The sequence below is a fragment of the Vulpes vulpes genome, chromosome 7 (assembly GCF_048418805.1).
Source record: "Vulpes vulpes isolate BD-2025 chromosome 7, VulVul3, whole genome shotgun sequence".
Taxonomy (NCBI): Eukaryota; Metazoa; Chordata; class Mammalia; order Carnivora; family Canidae; genus Vulpes; species Vulpes vulpes.
This window is the reverse complement of record NC_132786.1, coordinates 78202038-78222847: the sequence shown is the minus strand read 5'-3', so window position 1 is coordinate 78222847 and position 20810 is coordinate 78202038. Positions and strand designations below refer to the sequence as shown.

General features: G+C 38.2%; 1 protein-coding gene across 2 annotated transcripts in view; it reads right to left on the bottom strand.

Moving 5' to 3' along the window:
* Positions 1 to 20810, bottom strand: part of GRM3 (glutamate metabotropic receptor 3) — a 209395-nt gene that overhangs the window by 14796 nt on the left and 173789 nt on the right. For both annotated transcript variants that reach the window (XM_026018680.2, XM_072764166.1), the window contains one exon: positions 10765 to 11831. In XM_026018680.2, the coding sequence (XP_025874465.1) occupies positions 10765 to 11831 (1067 nt within the window). The remainder of the gene's footprint in view (positions 1 to 10764; positions 11832 to 20810) is intronic.

Below are 20810 nucleotides of genomic sequence, written 5' to 3'. Positions count from 1 at the left end.
CTCCTTCTTGCTGGGAATCCTGCCTCTCTGCCATTGGTTCCCCTGCTCAAAATTGGGGGACCCTATCAATTTTCTTCTGGGATATCAGTCTTTAAGTTATTTCATTGGTACCTCTCTGGAATTTTGACACATCAGGTACACACTGTTCAATCATTTTGTTCCCTAGGCTTCCATATACCATTCTTGACAGAGGGCTTTCACTTGCTTCCTCTCTGCCTCCCCTCAAAGTATATACCTCAGAACTAGGCATTATCATGTCTTCCTTTCATTTGTTTGCTTTCACTCTCTGTCTTCACTGAGCTCATCATCTGACCTAACTGCAGCTCCCATAGATTTTCTGGAAAGTCCTAAATTAGCTTCTACATATTTTATTGCTTTCAGTACTGAAAAAATGGAAATTAATTATTTCTTCTATCACTTACTTCTCAGAGTAGCTATGGTAAATCCTAGGGTAATTTTAGATGTCTTTGTCCTTTTTTCACCAGGCAATGCTATTACCAGATAGTATAACTCTCATGCCCTAAAGTATCTGACTTTTTTCTCTAATCAAAGAAAGCTGAAGATTGACCAATTAACTGGAGAAGCCACATGACTTTAGGAGGCTGAGTTCTGTTTGTGAAAAAAAAAAATCAGGTTACACTTAAAGCATAATTCTTCAGACTCTGGATTTATTTCATATGATAAAAGCACAATCTATCCTCTCTATTTTTTTATTTTTATTTTTTAAATATTTTATTTATTTATTCATGAGAGAGACAGAGAAAGAGAGAGAGGGAGAGAGGCAGAGACACAGGCAGAGGGAGAAGCAGGCTCCATGCAGGGAGTCCGACGTGGGACTTGATCCTGGGTCTCCAGGATCACGCCCTGGGCTGAAGTCTGTGCTAAACCGCTGAGCCACCCAGGTTGCCCTATCCTCTCTATTTTAAAGCTCTTGTCCCCGTTAACTGCCCTGGTGCCCTCCAAGTTGGCCCCACATTGCAGGCTACCTTCCCTTTTGTTAACTGCTCAGGAAAGAGTTTACTATCTGATTCTGTGATGTAAAAGCCTTAATAAATCATAGCTGTGTTATTTATAGGAAGTCCAATTTCTGGCATAATTTGTTTTTATTTTTACTTGAATAAAGAATATCATAACTATCTTCTTCCTTTAGAACTGTACTCCTCTATCCTCAATTTTGACTGTGAAGCCAATATGAGAGAGATCCAGTAGTAAAGTGAGGGTAAGACAAGTTCAAATGTGCCAATTTTCAAGGAAACCTTTTATAAAAACATCTGTAATGTTGAAGCTTCTCACACACTTGAAGACATTACCAGGAGAAGAGAGGCTCTTATGAGGATGATATCTTGGAAAAAGCTGTGTTTGTGAGTTTTAGATCCTTGCTCTCTGAAGGAACATTCTGCTTATCTCCTAACTTAAGCCCTAAAAAGGAGTGCTTCACTGTGTCCATTCACAGAATGTTTGAGGTTTTCCTGCACAAGGAGGATGCTCTGGCTTGGAGCCTGATTCCTGTCTTGGAAATCTAGGTGAGAAAATCTAATTATTTTCATGGCAGAGCTTGCTACTGTACTGAGACAGTCCTTTAAGAATTTGTCAAAGCAAAGGATGTGCGAGTACCATGCATGGACACGGTGGACCACAGTACAAAGAGCCGTCATGGGTGGTCTTGGGCCTATGGAGAGGAACTTGGGAGTCTTTCCTAGAAAGAGGCCAGTGGCAGGGTAGAGCTGGGTGCCCTGGGACTGAGCATGGAGCCACAAGGGGCAACTCAGAAGATGATTTGCCAGCCAACTCACTCAAGAACCAGCAGGAGAAAAAACAGCAGCTGGAAATGTCTGAAGATTGCAGGAAAACAACTTTAATCACCACCCAGGTATCCTAAGGATATGTGTTCAAGAAATGCTGCGGATATCCTACAACCATCCAGTTACATAAGAACTGTCCTGCTTCTTCCTTATTACTTTTTAACCAGGGCTGAGAGGAAAACAACTGGTGGACTGGGAAGTCTGAACAAGGAGAAAACAAAAGTCAAGCACTTGAGTGAAGTAAGTCAATTGGAAAAGGACAAACGTTATATGGTCCCATTCATTTGGGGAATATAAAAAATAGTGAGAGGGAATAAAGGGGAAAGGAGAGAAAATGACTGAAAATATCAGTGAGGGTGACAGAACATGAGAGACTCCTAGTCTGGGAAACGAACAAGGGGTGGTGGAAGGGGAGGGGTTGGGGCGAGTGGGTGACGGGCACTCAGGGGGGCACTTGGCGGGATGAGCATTGGGTGTTATGCTATATGTTGGCAAATCGAACTCCAATAAAAAATATACAAAAAAAAAAAAAAAAGGTCAAGCACTGCAGACCTCAGCCAGAGGTAGGCCAGACTTTGGGAGAAAATGAGAATTGATGTTAAGTCAAGGTATGGTTTTGATATTTACACAGAACTAGGCATTTTAGTTTCCTAATAGAGACTATTTTCCATTGAAAATTGGTGTAGGACTATATTCCCTAAGAGTATACACTCATCGGCTGACCAAAATTGTGAGCATTTTCGTTCCTTGCTCTGTCCCCGGCACCAGAATGAGGCCCCACATATGGTGAACACTCAGGATTTGAATGTGCCCCTGGGATTTTCATCCAGGGGTGGGGGATTATTACTCTCACCAAATACTAAAGGGGCAATGGATGGTAGAACTAAAGATGCATTTTGGCCATACTTTATGCAGCATATTATTTACTATATTTGTTTTAATTTGACACCTTCAAGTTTTTTTACAGAGCCCAAGTATTAGCTTTATAAATTCAACTGTCCAGTTCCTTTAATAATTTACACTACTTTAATAAGTCTGTATTTATCTATATTCTTTGTTCTGGCTCTTTGTACGCTATTAGTCCATGCTGCTCTGCTTTCATGTTTCTCAGACTCCTAGCAACATTTGATGTGGTTAATGATTTCCTTCTTTTTGGCTTCCTAGCCATCCTTCCTTCACTGAAATTTCCTTGTCTTAGTTTTCTTTGTTGGCTTTTTGGCTTCTCCCTGAACTTTAAATTGTTGGAGTGTCCCAGACCTCAGTCTGGATTCTCTTTTCTTCACCGTCTCATTGAGTTCCATGGCTTAAGTACTTCCTATGTTGATGTTGTTCTGATATTTATTACTAGTTCCAACCTGTCTTCAGGGCTTCTAGACATAGATTCAATTGCTATTGTGGCCTATTGTATTGTGTAGACAATCCAAGTAGGGATTAATATGTGAGCAAAACTGATCCCTTTCCCCAGGTGTCACCACTTGAGTAAGTGACATCAAATCCCACCCACTTGTGCAAGCCCCAAATTTGGGAATCATCCTTGATTTTGCCTTTTCTCTTATACTCTCACATCCAGTCCAATAGTAAATTCTGTTTGTTCTTTGGGAAGATAATTCTCTATGGTGTCTTGTGCTTCTAACAAGCACAAGCCCCGACTGGCTTTGTTTTGTTCTTTCTTTTCAGGGATATGTGTATAATAAAGAGACTTAGAAGACAAAGATGGTGCCTATTTGTGGAGCAAAGAGCCAGCATATTATCCATTATGAAAGGTTCAGATTCCCTAATCTCACAGTGCCTGCCCTAATGGCACGTGGTCCACTTTGCATAGCCCATGAGAAGTGGAGCTCAGGGAATGAGAGCCAATGCTGACCCTCTGGCTGCCGCTACTGCTTTGAGTTATACGTTTTTTGTTTTTTTTTTTTTTTTGGGGGGTTTTTTTGTCAGCATCAACAAAACTGATAAACTAACATGTTACCTTATAAGTAGGGTCAAACCTCAGATGCTACAGTCTTTGACAGTTTTGACAATGAGATCAGAATGGCTTTCCAAAGAGGAAGTATAAGGGCCTTCCTTATGGGCTGAATAACAAAATTTGAGAGAAGTCCATGGGAATTGGTAGCAAACATGTTGACCAAATTCTGTGGCCAACCAGACAATAAATAGTGCTCCACATTATTCCCTATTAATGAATGAGGTGGATCTGCAGAGGGGCTAAGGGCCGAGTAACCAGAAGTGGGTTCAGATAGAGCTACTGGACTCGTGCTATAATTATTGCTAACTCTCCTCTATGGGGGAGGGGTAGAGTTCCTCCCTAATCTGATTCAGGGCCTGAGTGGGCAGAGTTGGACTCCCCATCACATCAAACTTGCAGAGACATGCACCTATTCGGGCATGAAAGGTGGGACCCTCAGAGAAGGCAGACACCAGGTGAATCATCTGCGTTTTGGCTGATTCTCTTGAGAGGTGAGGAGGCTGGGTGCACAAACCCTTGCTAAAGAAGTACAGCAACAGATGGGCCCTGCTAAGGTTCATCCCTCACTGTAGTCTCTCATGCTAAATCCCAGGCCATTCCAAGATGACAAAGGTCTCTCAGTCTTTTGCAGTAGAACCTGGCAACAAAAAAGGAGCTTTGGTTGTCTGCAGGATTCGGATTTCTCTGAGACAGAAAAATACCCTGGAAAGCCATAGATGAAGCACTGACTAGTATTTGGGATCTTACTGACTTGGATTGGGTTTCAAATGCTGACAAAAGGGCTGCGCTCAAGAATTAGAAAGTGACACAAAGAAATCTAGATAAATTCTTGCAGTTGGCTGCAGCACCAGAACACTTCCCTAGCCGTTATGTTAAAACCAGGCAAGACTCTAAGAGATGTAATCACGATGGGACAGCAAATGCCATGGATTAAGATGGATCCCTTTAAAAAAAATCACTGCTGTGCGAGTCAAGTCTGAGTTAGCCTAAGTGCACAAACCCAGGCAGAAAGCTATCTGGCTCTGGCGTCTGAGTCAGGGAATTTCCAAGGTTGAAATGAAGTGACAGTAATGATGATCTTGCCATCCAGTTTAGGATTTGGGGAGTTCAGAAACACTGGACCTTTGTTCAGTTGAGCCAAGAGTAGCTGCTGCATGCTTAAAACTGACAGCAAATGTGCCTTACTTAACCAGTGTGGAGTTACACTCTCGCTTCGTGCTTCTCGATTCCTCCTTTATTTCCCACCCTGATTTTTAGCTGCTTTAAGGAGAAAGGTATTTATGGATAGGACCAAAATCTCCCCATAATCAAGGGTAATTGAAGTCCCATGCACACCAGACCCAATAAGCTGGGAAACTTTAGGGAGGGAAAACCTCAAATTTTTATGCTCTGTTGGCTATAGACAACCAACTCACTCACCATCCTCCCCAGACCCACTAGGGGGAAGGCAGGGCTGGACCTTTGAGGAGGCAAGTGAGGCACTTGCTTGAGATTCAGATTTTAGGGGGCATCAAAAACTCAGTAATTAAGAGAAATATTTATTGCAATATTTTTTAAAAAATAAAAATGAATGCTAAAAACCTATGATGGGGGTGCCTGGGTGGCTTAGTCAGTTAAGCATCCACCTGTTGATTGTGGCTCAGGTCAGGATCTCAGAATCCAGAGATCAAGCCCTGTGTCGGGCTCCATGCTCAGTGGAGAGTCTGCCTAAGATTCTGTCCCTTTCCCTGCTCACAGTCGTGCGCGCGCGTTCTCTCTCTCTCTCTCTAAAATAAATAAATAAATCTTAAAAAAAAAAAAACCCTACGACGAACACACTACCAAGATTTTAAATAAGGATAGAATCAATAACAGGGCTGTGTTAGGACATAATCAGTTTTAAGGCAAATACTGATCCTATGTTAAGGACTGTTTATACAAGGGTCAGCTAGCCCACTTTGCATTGCCTAGTGAAAACTGGGGCTTAGGGCACCTACAGGAATGCTGATACTCTGGCTACAGCAATGGCTATGACTAATAACGTCCTTTAGCACTGAGGAGGGCACTTGATGGGATGAGCACTGGGTGTTATACTTTATGTTGGCAAATCACACTTCAATAAAAAAAAAATAAAGTCCTTTGTCTCTGAATTAGGAATTTCATGTCTTCAGCCAGTGTCCCTTAAACTGTGACAGTCTAACCTGTTATATTGCAAGATGGGTAAAAACCCTTGACAGTTTTTCAGGTTCCATCTCCATTGTTAATATTCTACCCATGTGACTGGAACACCTACCACAGCCACCTAACCTGTCTCTCCACTTCTGCTTTTACCTTTAAGTCAATGTCTTTAGCAACTTGATTTTTTTCACCTAGAATGTGAGATCATTAAACTTCTCTGCTTAAAATCTTTCAATGGTTTCTTTTCCTTATAGAGCAAAATCTTTTTTTTTTTTTTTTGCTATGGTCCTACGTGATTTAGCTTCCCTGCCCACCTTGCATATAAAATCAGTCTCCATCTACTCGTTAAACTACAACCATATATATACCTTTCTTTTTCTAAGACTTTTTTTTTTTTTGCCTAGGGGTGTTCATACTTGCTTCTTTTGACTGGTGCATAGAAGTCCCATTGCTAGCTCCTTCCCATCCTTCAGCAGAGAATTATGAAGCAGACACCAGTAGGGGTGGCAGACATGTTTTGAAAGAATTTGAGACTTGATGCTTGATGTATTTTTTTTTAAGTCTTTGAAATGGTCAACATGGGAAAATTTGGAATTTCTTTGTAAGTATTTGAACCTCATTCAAATTCCAATCACCTCCAGTCTCTGCCTACTGTGGGTAAAGTGCTTCACCTGTGCCATGCCCTATAAAATCCATCATCCTGATACTCAGAGTATAATGCTTTGTCTAGCAGCATCTCATCACCAGAAACCCAGAATCTGGGGCCCCCTCTTTTCTTACTAGATCATAATCTCTATTTTAGCAAGGTACCCAGGTAAGCTGTATGCACACTAAAGTTTGAGAAGCGCTGCAGTGGCATCACCCCATTTTCCTTCCATCACAGCATTTAAACCGCTGCATAAATTACCCTTCATTTTCATCTGTTCATGATTTCCTCTCCATCTCTATTCTCTCCTTGCTCCCAGTAGTCTATAAATTATAAAAGAGGGGAGGTGTGTCTGTGTTGATAGCTATATCTCCGAGGCCCAAATAAATGCTCAAATATTTTTAGAAGACGTGAATGAACACAACAGTCAGTAATTACTATTAATTCCTTTATGGATAACTTTCCATCCAAACATGACCCAGTTTTTATTTATACCATTTAAACTGTGATTGGATCCCGGATGATTCAGTGTTTGATTCTTATACTATCTTGTGATACAGAAAGAGGCAGCCTAAATATTTCTCAAAAATCTTTGAATTTTTGGATTCTCACTCAAGTTTTTGCTTGCTGGGTCTTGGATGCTTATAATAGCTTCAATTAGTGTTGCTTGTTCTTGGATCCATTCTTTCAAACCCATCCTCCATAGTAGGGGTAGATAAGTTTGTGGTGTAATATGAAAGGCATGGATTTGCATCTGAAAAGCTTGTCCTACTCTTTCTTAACTGTGCCACCTGGGAAGTTAATTATCCTCCCAGTTTGTTTACGTGTCTTTCCAAGGGATACTAACATTTGCCTTTCAGGGTGCTAATGAGTATAACTTAACTCACATATGCAAAGTATCTTGCATAAGGTTGAGACTTGATCTTTAAGAGTTAGTTCCTTTCCTTCCCTCCTACTTTTCATCATGTCACTTCTTGCCTGAGCCCAACAACCAACCAAAAGAAAATAAAAATTTAAAAATCGCAAGACCTCAGAGCCCTTACTCATTATTTAAACAAATTATTTAAACTCATTATTTAAATTAATTCCTCCACTTGTTAAAATCTGATCAAGTAGCCAATTCCTGTTAGTTTCTCACTAGACCCCTCCCTGCAATCCACTTTCTACTTGAGTAAGACCAGGATTACCATGTTCTTGGTTCATTCCTGTCTTGCCTCAAGAATCCTTTAAGCTCTGTAACTACACTTTACCACCAAAGTACAGTGTAAAATACCCCCTCTTGAGGGAGTATTCCTGGAAAGACCATTCTTACTGATCCAACTCTTCTTTCAAACCAGTAGGTATTTAAGAGCTTGTATCACCAATTTAAGCTCTTCTGTGTTAATCTTGAATTCTTTCATGCTTGTTAATTTTTTCCCCATCTGGGATGTAAGCTTTTTGAAGACTAGAATAGTGCTTTATATTTATTTAAAATTCACAATGGGTGGCAAAGTACTGAGTCATATACCTTGTTGACTGTTTGATGGCCAAATTCTTGCTAGCTGCCATTTAATGGTTGGGTGCTTTTCTAATGCTGCTCATTCTCTCTGAACCACCTGGTCTCCCTCTGGGAGATTTTAAATCTTACTCTTGTTCTGGAACTTCTAGAATAGTGGCCTCAAATTCAAATGTGTATAGGGTTATGCATATGCATAAGTGAAAGGAGCCAATTATAAGCATTCAGGGATTGGAAGTTGTGCACTCTGTCTAGAGGCATAAACACAAAGGCCCGGCTCAATGTTGCATGCAGGAACTTGGATCCATATGTTTTACGTTATTAAGAGAAACTAAGAATCTGGATATTTCTGTAAAATTCCTCAATTTTCTCATTTTGACATATAATTCAAAGAATTTAAAACAATGCAGGCCAAACTAAAGACATGTGTGAAATAATAAGAGCATGTGATTCATTAGAGCAGTGGTTTTCAGTCTTGGCTGCAAATTAGTCACTCTGGGAGCTTTGAAAAATCAAGATGTCCAGGACACAGCCCAGGCCAGTTAAGTGAGAATCCTTGGGGCTGTGCTCCAGGTACCAATATTTTTTTTTCAAAGCTACCTACTTGATTCAATGCAAGGTCAATTTGGAAACCAATGTGTTGGAGGCTCCATTCTACCTTCTCATTTCTTTTGCAAATTTGGGATTGGCATTATTTGCAAGGAGTAAGGCCCTGAATGATTTGAGTGTGATTGGGTACCTTAATTAGCATGGACCTGAAAACACTCTGTAACCTCTGCCCTGTTTGCCTTATGCCATGTGGTGAAACTTCTGATATCTTCTGGTAATTCCCCTGAGTCAGTTGATTTCCTATATTGCTATCATGTGAAAGGAAAAAAACTTTTTTTTGTCTTTTAGAAGCAAATACTAATTCATTCAATAAAATTAAAATTTCATAATGCTATTTGTTTATTCTCAGTAGTATTTGCTACTCTATTTTCTTAGTAAGCTTTTTGGAGAATGAATAGTTTCAAATCATCTATCTGGAGTTAAATAATTAATATTGTAACTGGTTCACAGTCCTCATACCCTAAATCATGTCTGCTGAAGAAGCTTCCTAAGAATTTAAAATGAATCCTTCCAGATCTATAGGAACAGATGCCTATGTATAGAGACAGGATGGAGATGGCAGCATTAAAATACGTTAGCTCTAGCTGTCCATTTTAATGCCCACACTCTCACAGATCCAACTTCCCTGTGGCTTATAAAATGACCTTTGATTTTGCGGATTTAGTTCTGATATTTTCTCTGACACATTTCCAAAAATTTTTTACAGGTGGTTGTAGCATGCCTGACCATTACCAGGACCCTGAAATTAAGCTCTTTATTTTCCTTGCTCTTCCTTTAGTTTAATCTGTAGTTTGTTAGATGGCTGCAAATCATTTAAAAGAGAAGAAAAACACTGAGTTTTGCTAGTCTCTTGATGCCATATTTTAAATAGCTTTGTCTTCTTTTTGAGCTGCAATATTCAAGATTTTAGTAATATAGGAATTGTTGGTGAACAGAAGATGTGGGGATTGTTACAGCCTACAGAAGCATTTTATTTGTGAAATTATGGTGTAAGAAGGAAACATGATGCCTCTGGAAAACTTTATGACAACTTAAGAAATATGGAGAATAAAACCAGTGGCCTCAAGAGAAAAAAATTCTTATATTCATTCCTTGATAGATACTAAAATCAGAAATACAAATACAAAAGTAACTAATGGATGGCTTCAGCAATTTGAGAAATTATGATAGAGTGATGAACTGTTTCTTTCAGAATCGACAGTAATTATATTGATGCCCAGAAATTTGACCTATGCATTACTAAAGACTTTATGAATAATGACTTAATTAGATTAGATATATACAGTAATAATTTTAACTAGTTCAAGGATATATATATATATATATATATATATATATATATATATATATAATCTCTACAGCACATTTCTACAGGAACTAAAATTATAGAACAAGTGTAACAAATTAACATTATGTTTTAGTCGTTTTAGAGAAGCAATGATGCTTATTTGAAGTTTGAGTGAAAGTGTTTAGATCTGGAATTGGCTTACTGTTGCAAGTCTCTTTTTTCTTTTTTAAGATTCTATTTATTCATGAGAGGCAGAGAGAGAGAGAGAGAGAGAGAGAGAGGCTCCATGCAGGGAGCCTGATGCGGGACTCGATCCCGGGACTCCAGGATCACGCACCAGGCTGAAGGCAGGCATTAAACCGCTGAGCCACCCAGGGATCCCCTGTTGCAAGTCTCTTAATTCACAGATTAATCTGTGCCAGACAGGTCCTCTTGTATCTTATTTGAAGTATTGTCACCAGATTCTTAGTGGTTTAATTCTTATCCTCTGGTGAGTCACTTTCTAAATTTAATTAAAAGTTTTAGGTGAGTGCATGTGCTACATTTTTCTCCTACTAGATTATAAGTTGCTTGATTGACTGTATCATTTACATTTATTTTCCTTTCTCTGCCTAGCACAATGCTTTGCACATAGTACTCACTAATTAAATGCCTTTAAAATATATCAAATTAATTTCCATATATATAAGATGGTGGTTCATCATGGCATTTATAATTACCAATGTAATAACTGAGATGGAATAAATCTATTTTAAATCCTACATAACAAAGTATTGGTAGGATAAGGGAAGGAGGACTTACTCTGTAATCACTTGATGTCACATAAAATATAGGGAGGAAGGCCAGCCAGATGATGCATGTGGTGTACATGGTAAAACCAATGAACTTGGCTTCGTTGAAGTTCTCTGGGCACTTCCGAGTTTTGAAGGCATACACAGTGCATAAGATCACCAGGACCACATCGTAGGTAAGTGAGATCAACATGCTGGAATCTCTGACGTTGCATTTTAAGATGACTGTTTCCCGCTTCTCCAGAAGGGTGTACCGCCTGGTGCCTGGAGCCTCCAGAATCAGCCACACAGACACCACCACAATTTGCACCAGTATCAGACCCAGGCAGATGAAAACCTGAGAACTCGGGCTGATGAATTTTGGCCTCTGAGCGCCGTTCTTTACGCCATCAAAGATGCGGGCGATGCAGTTTGTCTTGGTCAGCAGGGCTGAGTAACAGACAGCAAAGGAGGTACCCAGCCCTAGTCGGCGCAATGCACAGATGACTGGTGATGGCTTCGCAATGAAGAAGAATGTCATGCAATAGGACAGACCAACTCCAAACAATAAGATGTAGCAGAGCTCCCGGCCTGATGCTTTGACCAAGGGTGTGTTGTTGTGCTTGATAAAAACAGTCACAACTATGCATGTACACATAAAACCCAGGCAGGCAATGGTTACTGGACCAATGGCCCAGGCATCTTCCCACTTGATGTAGTCCTCGGGAAGATTATAGCAGCCAGATAGGTCTGCAGTAGGCCATTGCCCAAGACCGCAATCCATACAGGTAAACTCATCAGCCAGGTATTCGTAGGGCTCACAGGGGATACAGATCCAGCAGCAGACATCCCCTGGTTGCATGTTCTTCATTTCATTGGGGGCACAGGGATCACTGCACTGGGAAGTGGGGATTGAGTTCCGGGACCAGTGGATGGAGTCAACATCCAGTGATAAGGTTTCTGCCCAGTGACCAACCTTCAGGTAGGAGTACTTGCCACCCACATACTGGAAATTGAACACGTTGTATCGTCCCATTCCATCTCCAAAAGTGTCAAACTTGACAATGCTATCAGCACCTTTATTTGGGTTGAATGGAGCTGTGACATGTAAAGTGAAAGGGAAAAAAAAAATAATACTGTTTAGGTATTTTAGGTGTGATCAATTACTTTATGTCATACTCTTAGCAAAACTGAAAAAAACGAAAACAGGGATTCCAAGGCTGAGATAACTTACTACCACTGAGTATACATATTAAAAGCTACTAGAGTACACATGTATTTATAAATTCATTCACTTAACATTTCTGAGTACCTCCTGTGTGCCAAGTGCTAGCACAATACAGCACCTGCCTTCAATGAAGCTTAGTATGTAACACGGGAACTGGCAGACGTGTAAGACTTACCACATTCTCTGTGGTAAGTATTAATTCCCTTAAAGATTTCACAATAGGAATTGGGCAAAACTTTGTGTCTCATCCTTATTACACATTCATGGTATATAGATACCAAAATGTTAAATGTTTTCATGAAAATATAAAATAGGAAAAAATTTTCTTTCAAAATGAAAAAAATTTTCATTACATATATGTGGTATGCTTCTTTTTAAAACCATTTTTAAAACTGAAGTATAATTGACATATGTTTTATTAATATCAGGTGTGCAACATGATTCAGCAATTTTATACATTACTCAGTGTCCACCACAATAAGTATAGTCATCATCTGTCACCATATGTTATTGCAATATTATTGACTGTATTCCCTATGCCATACTTTACATCTCCGTGATCTAGCCATTTTATAATGGAAGTCTGTACTTCTTAATCCCATTCTGTACCTTTAATCCCCATCCCCTCACTCACCACCTCTCTGCAACCACCATTTTGTTCTCTGTTCTCTATTTTTTGTTCTCTTGTTCTCTATTTAAAAGAGTTTGGCTTTTGTTTTTATTTGTTTTGGTTTTTTAGATTCCATATATAAGTGAAATCATATGGTATTTGTCTTTCTCTTTCTGACTTATTTCACTTAGCATAATACTTCTGAGGTCCATCCATGTTGTTGCAAATGGCAAAATCTCATTTCTTTTTTTACAGCTGAGTATATTCTATTGTATATGTCTATAGCACATCTTCCTTATCCATTCATCTGTCAGTGGACACTTGGGTTGCTTCCATATATAGACTACTATAAATAATTCTGCAGTAAACATAGGAGTTCATATGTCTTTTTTGAGTTAGTGATTTTGTTTCTCTGGGTAAATATCCAAGTAGTGGAATTAGTGGATCATATAGTGTATCTATTTGTAATTTTTGAGGAACTTCCATAATGTTTTCCACAGTGGCAGCATATGTTATGCCTTTAACCAGTTCAGATGATTCAGAAGGGAAAAAATGGAAGCCCACTTATAATCCTTTAACCCTAATCTTTTCATGTCTTGGGGTATATTCATGCTTTCTATAGCATGCTTCTATTCACATAAACAAACACATGTGACCTGGTTATCTTGAAGGCACCAACAGTATATAGAAGTTATGTGACAATGAATTAAAGTTTGTTTCTGACTGTACAGTGTCAGGAACCCTATCTCTGTCTCACAGTTTGCTGTGAAGATTCAAGAGCAGCAGCTCTCCAAGCATCTGTGTTTCCTCTCTTCCAGCTGTTTGTTTCTCTTGCCAATGTCTGCTGCCACTTTGATCACCCATTTTTATGCTACTTGCTTCAGTCTACTGTGTGCTTACTATTTCACACTGTCAATCTTTATGCTTTCATTGGATGTAGAAGAAGAATGTTGCTAATATCTACTGATGCATACACAGACTCTACAAGTCTGTGTTGATAAACAGACCCAAAATTGTTCAATGGCTCAAACACAATGCAAGTTTCCTTCTCCTTCATGAGGCCATCTAAGGTCTGGGTTGGTGGTGTCTGTCTTCCACATGGGGCTTTGGGAACCCAAGTTCCTTCTGTCTTGAGGCTGTGCCAATTTATAGGGTCTCCTCATCCATATCCATCCAGTGGAAAGAGAGAATGTGAAGGTGTACCTGCTTCCTAGAAGGGTAAGTCTGGAAGTGTCACATGTTTCCATTCACGTCTCGTTCAGTAGAAATTAGTTCCAGGGCCACACCCAATGTCAAGAGGGGCCAAGAAATGTAGCTTAACTAATGTGCCCAGCTACAACCCTGCTACAGAATGAGAAAATGGAATTAGAGGGCATGTGTTCTTACCCTGCAGGTATTTTCTATCTTTGCTGCCTTCTCCCTGAACTCCCTTCCACCTTCTCTGGGGCTCATGTTGTTCCAGCCAGTGGGAAAACAAACAAGATGCTTTATGACAGAGAAGAGTCCCTCACTGAGTTGCTTGGATCCTTGTGAAAGAAAACTTCACAACTTACCAAGTAGCCCTCTCCTGCTTTAGACTCTTAGGTGCCCCTGGAGGCCTGGGTTGGGTGGTTTACAATCATGTTTCAGACCACATATGAGATCTGTTAGCAAGTGTAGTCCAATATGTCAAATTTAGTCCTCACTTACGATTTATTTCTCAATGATTTTATTATCTCACTTGCAATTCAACTGTTTTGGTTTTTGGTGGGGGTTTTGTTTGCTTGGTTTTAGGTTTTTTGTTTTTGTTTTTTTTTGCATTTCAACTTTACTAACTAATCTTTGTCTAGCTTTCTGCCACATTCCACAACCCCATCACAAATGTCTGTGTGTGGCTGTATTCTAGTTGTGGAATGGCTTTGTGCTCATAGTGAGGCAGTAATGAGGGCACAGTTTGGGATAGATGGTTTATATGTGATTCTCATCTCTGTCTTTTAATAGTTGTATGTCTTTAGCCAAATTAACCTTTCTGATTTTGTTTTTCAATCTGCATATTATAAATAAAAATTATTAAAATGATCATTTTTCCACTTGGTTTTAGCACTTGCCAGATATAAAACTGTATTATAATTAACTCTATGTTATTTGTTTTTTCTCTTGATCTCTTTCCACGGTGGTACAATCTTTTTCCATTGATATAGCTTTAGACTATGCTTTAATATCTGTTGGGACAAGTGAAAATAGGAGTTGAAACACTTATTACCGTATTTTTAGGAGTAGGAATCAGTATCAGAATTCTTATATTACATAAAACTAACCCTGTGTAGTCTGTGCTTATAAAAATCCACTAAATTTTTAGGGATTCCTTTCACATGTTACTACTTTCTATAGCATAATAGAGAATACCTATTATGTATCATGTGACTTCACAAATAAGTGAAATGTTGAATATTTTAACATATTTCACATCAAGTTTAACAACCTCAGATGTGTTATTCAGTTGTTTACTCTTAACTATGCAATGAATCTCCACCAATAGTCGGCTGAAGTTAGACTATTCTGGAAAAGATTTGTAAAAGGAATATGTTTTACATTCTTAATTTAAATTCATCATTTTCACAAATATTTTTAAGTTTCTTAAAACTAATATATTCGATAGATGATAAAAATGATTGCCTTGTGTATTCTGAGCTGGAAAGGGTTACTGATAAGACTACCAGCCTGTGAGCTAATAGTATAAACACTAGAGATATAAAACATTCCTTTTACAAATCTTTTCTGGAAATGATCTAATATCTCAACTGCATATTGGGGGAGACTGTTTGCTGAGGTGATGTTAACAGAATTAATAACACATCTGAGATTCTTGCATTTGATATAAAATGTGTTAAACTATTCAAGATTTCACTTATTTGTGATACATGAAAGGAGTCTCTAAAATTTTTAATGATTTGTTAAGCATAAAGAAACTGAGTTTGATGTTAACATAAGAATTCTGATAGTGACTACTCCTGAGACTATAGTAATAATGTTTCAATTCCCATGTTTTTTCTTAATTGTTGGAAAATGTTGACTATTAATACATTTTTAAAAGACTGTAAATAAGGACTTCAGCTCCTGCTTTTACAGAATGTTGCTGATTATTTTTCATGAGGCTATTTTAAAGCAGAGGAGCAGAATATATTTAGACTTTCATCAGGTTTTTCCTCCCTACCTTTTTATTTTGAAAAATTTCAAACCTATAGAAATGGTAAAAGAAAAGTTTGATGGATACCACAGTCCTGGGATGACCTAGAATTAACTAGTAATTAATATTTTGTCATATTTGTTTTATTGGTCTCTTTTTTACAAATATACTTACTATTAAAATTATGAAAAAATAAAATAGCTATTCTGAAGTTGCTTATAGAGCAGGAGCTGGCAAACTGTAGCCCATGGGCTAAATTCTGCTGCTTACCTATTTTGTAAATAAAGTTTTATTAGAACATAACCATGCTCGTTTTTTAACATATTATCTATGGCTGCTTTCCCACTACACCAGCAGAGATGAGTTATTTCACTAGAGATTGTATGGCCCCCAAATATTTACTATATGACACATTCCATCAAAGCCACATAAACTTTTTTTTTAACTTTTTAAATTTATTTATTCATGAGAGGCACATAGAGAGAGGCAGAGGCATAGGCAGAGGGAGAAGCAGGCTCCTTATAGGGAGCCAATGTGGGACTTTATCCTTGGACCAGGGATCAGGCCCTGAGCCAAAGGCAGATGCTCAACTACTGAACCACCCAGGCGTCCCAAAACCACATAAACTTTTATTCCATAAAAGGTTGGCACATTCTACCTCAAAATATAGAGAGCAAAACGAACCCATACACAGCATTGGGAGCACAGAATTTGGTAGTAAAATTAAATATTTGTGTATCTGTTACCCAGAAATCACATTCTTACACATGTGCCCTAGAGAAATTCTTGCACATGTGTACCAGAAACATGTAGATGAATGTTACTAGCACTGTGTATAAGAAAAACACAAGTAGAAACAACTTCAGTTTCCAACAGCCCCCCAAAAATATTTTGTGTATTATTCACAATATCTATTGTGAATATTGTTGTGAAATAAAACTAACAACAGCTATGGGAAAGAAGATGGATGTATTTTAGAAACATTGTGTGAGAAGACTATATGATTCTACTTTCATAAACTTCTGAGATGAACAAAACTAAGCCTACCATTTGGGGATGCATACAGAAGTGATAAACTTTTAAGAAAAAGCGAAAGAATGGTAAGAATGAGATTCAGGATAATACATATTGAGTGAGAATGAGCTATGGAGAAGGATGGCCTGGGAAGAGCACAGAGGTGGTTACCAATTTGTAATCTTCTGTTTCTTGTCCAGATGAAGTGTTTCTCATGAATGATTATTTTATTGTTGTACTTCATAAGTTAAACTAAGTATATTCTTTGTATGATTTAGCATTTCATAATAAAAATATTTAAAAATTAAAATGTGAGAATATACTATTCCAGACACAAATAAAGTGTATTAATTAATCTTGTCATTCTAGGGGACTAATTTTGCAAGTATTTATTCTCCTGATTATCACATTTAGGGACTGAGTATTTAGTTATAGTCAGCTGCTCCTGTTTATGTAACGACTTATTAGATTTGCTAAGACATATTAGAATATATAAATAACTTATATATACAAATTAGAATCAGGAAAAAAAAACCACTGCATTTAAATGGCATCCATTTAAAAAACTTCGTACATTTAACAAAATATGTGAAGTTGCAACTCACCTGAGATCCATTTTGGATCTAACCTCAAGAACTATTAGATAATAAATTTATGTTGCTTTAAGTGACTATATGTGTGATCATTTGTTCCAAAGGCAGTAAAAACTAATACACACATTAATACTATTTTGCATTTGTACACGTATTCTATTACAGAGGCTCTAGAGAAGCCTCACTACACTGCTGGTGAGTAGGTAAATTGGTGTCCCTCCAATCGGAGGGAAACTTGACATAGATTTTCAAAATTATGAATGCATGTAACTTCTGACTCATCATCTCCAATTTCTGGAATGTATCCTACAGACATACCTGCATATGTGTCAGATGATGTTTTCACAATGTGTTTATTTCAGAGTTGTTTACAACAGAAGAATATTGGAAATTATCAATAATTTAAAATCAAATACTATATAGCTATGAAAAGAAACAAGGAATCATTCTGTGTGCCACATGTTATGGAAATATAAAAAATTTTTAAATGACAACATTAGATTTAAAAAAGCTGCACACATAAATGATGACATTTAATATGCTTTTATTTAGATGGAAAAATAGAAGATTTTATTCTTTTTTTTAAACTATGTGCATAGAGGAACATCAGAAGGATACTTAAGAAAGTGGTTACCAATGGGCAAGAAATTGGAAAAGTGCAAATGCATGACAAAGATGGGACGGAAATTTTTATTCAATTCTTTCATATACTTTTTGCATTTTGAGGCATGTGAATGTGTTACATATCCAAAATATAATAGAAAAAGGAAAACATAAGTCAACAATCAGTTTTACATTTGAGTAAACTTCTAACCTGAGAGAGACTGAGACAGCCAGAAAAAAGAAACCGTGGGAGTACATAGAGACAGCACAAGTAGCAAGAGGCAAATGCTATAAAGTACTAACATGCTTGGAGAGACAAGAGAAGGCACTGCATCCATGAGTTAGGTGTAGTATATTCTTAAAAAGGAACCATCAGAGAACAGGCATGAGATTCTGGAAAAGAAATAGCGGAACTAGAAATTCAATATAAGGATGGAAAGATATATCTGAGAAAACTCAAAGTTTGACAAAAATGCTGAGAAGGAAAGCAGAAAAACAGGAAAGCTAGAGAATACTCTGTGGGATTTCAACAATCAACGAGAGTTCCAGAAAGAGAAAGAGAAAATAGATGGAGGACATTATCACAAGAGTCAAAGCGAATGACTATGGAGAATGGATATGGCTGGAAAAAGAGAGAAGCAAGAATTATTCTTTCTCATAAGCTAGTTGAATTCATGTAAGAATTATGTACATTTTTTTTGATAAAATAAACTATAAAGTTAAGAAAGCATGAAGAATAATGGAGCAAGGTCAGGTACAACAGCTTGCAAAATAACTTATGGAAATGATATTCTGTAAATATTGTAACAAGCGCTTGATAAGAGGATGGTGAACAAATAGTACTTTTGGTGAATTTTTGTTTTTAATACCAGTTTACCTTTCACTACATTTGTTTTGGTAAATAGGTAGCAAAATATGGTAGTGTCTAAATCACTTGAATACATAAAATACACGAAAGTCCTTCAAATAAAGGTATTATGAATTCTAAACAAAGAGCCACTGTCAGTGGAAGTGTCCTGAGCGTTAGTTTGGAATAAAGGGTTGTAGTGTCTATACACCAGTGACAAAGACTGAAAGGGAAATGTAGAAGAAAAAGAACCATGTCTGTCAGATATTCCACCAGAGAGAATAATTCTGTTTCTGAGGTTATTCTGAACATGACTGGCCTGGGTAGTGAGTGTGTGGGCAGGTAGGAAAAGCAGGCTCTTTCACAGGTGCGGCTGGAGTCACTTCAATGACTGAGCAGCTGGAGGCTCTAGGGTATTGATCTCATTGCCTTCCCGACACATTCATAGTTGCCTCTAAGTCAAATGGCTCACCTGGGAAATAAAATCCAGCGAACCAGAATCATGGAGATCAGTTGTACGGTTCTTTGGAGTGAGGAGACTCTCGGGAGTTTTCTATTTCTAGAGTTGAATCTCACCAAGGGAGCAAACATCATTAGAAATCCGTTCGTTGTTGCAATAGCATGAAAGAACCCAAATGAGAGGAGGGAAAAAGAGCTAGAAGGATGGCAGGATCCCTTTTCAGAAAGATTTATAACTTCCAAAGTCTAATTTCAAGTCCTTTCACTATCTCAATCCTCAAAATCAGTTCCCAACTTTTCAGAAGGAGCCTGACGTGGCCTGAAGTCTGGAGAATGTCTTCTCAGTTCAGTTATGATCCAATTAGTTCTGACCCCAGTTTTTAATGGATTTATTTGAGAAGCTTAGTGCCAAGGTGACCAGCTCTCCTAAGGCCCATTTGGTAGAGAGGAGGCAAGCCCATGCCTTAAAAATATCATAGGTCAATGGCGGGAGACAATTAAATCCGTTCTTTATTTTTTTCTCTCAGACAGAAGTCCAATTAAGGTAAGATAATAATGTGGCTCTAACAGGCTTCCAGTAATGTACTGCCACGGCCTGCGTTCACATTCATAAATACTAACAGAGATTACAAGAGCTACTAACAGCAGCATGGCTCCAATCTTACATTTTACAGCCAGGCAATCACTGAGGTTTCGGTGAACTAACTTGATGAACTGGAATAAACACATAAATGAGAAGGCAGAAAATGGCATCTCTCTTGAAAGACCTTGTTGGAGGTCAAGAAGTAATGAAATAAAAATTCTTTGGCTAAGAGCAAACAATCGTTTACAAACATCATGCAGCAGGAAGATAGCGAGGCCTAAGAGGGAATCCAAGGGGCTCTCAGTAATGAATTTGCCTAGCAATTAGGAACAAAATTGCAGATGCATTTCTCATGATTATTTATCAACAGAACCTTGCTGCTGGGGCAAAGCACCACCTAGATGTCTAAGGTGGTCCGTGTCACATATTGAAAAGTACTCAGTAAGTACTTATAGTACACAGTGCACAGTGAAAGTGAGTGTTCAAGAAAAACTACTGAAAGAGCATCGTTTTTGTTTTTGTTTTTTTTTTTGGTGGTGGGTATTAGGACTTTTGAAAAGGACTCTTACGTTCTCCTGAAAAGTTAGTATGGCTAATGCTTCTAATGCTTTATTACATTTTAGCCTTGTTTCCCTACCTCTGTTCTACGTATTATTGCTGAAGTTTTCAGCCCTTAAGACAGCTCAGCAAAGACCAATCTACTCTTACACTAAGAACAAAGAGTGGGGAGTGAAGTCATAATGAATGAAAATCAGTGAGATTTGAATCCCTTTCTCTCCCAATTCAGAGATCAGGCTCAGTGTTGGCCTTTGCTTATTTGGTTTATTTCAGCTGGAAATCTCACAGTGGTCACTGAATCTTTGGTTTGGGATCCTCTTAAATGTGAGCTAGTGCTGTTACCCCATTGTTTTCTAGTCCCCTTCCATCCACTCCTGCCTTCCTGATACATGATCTGCTGCTTTTCTCACCAACCA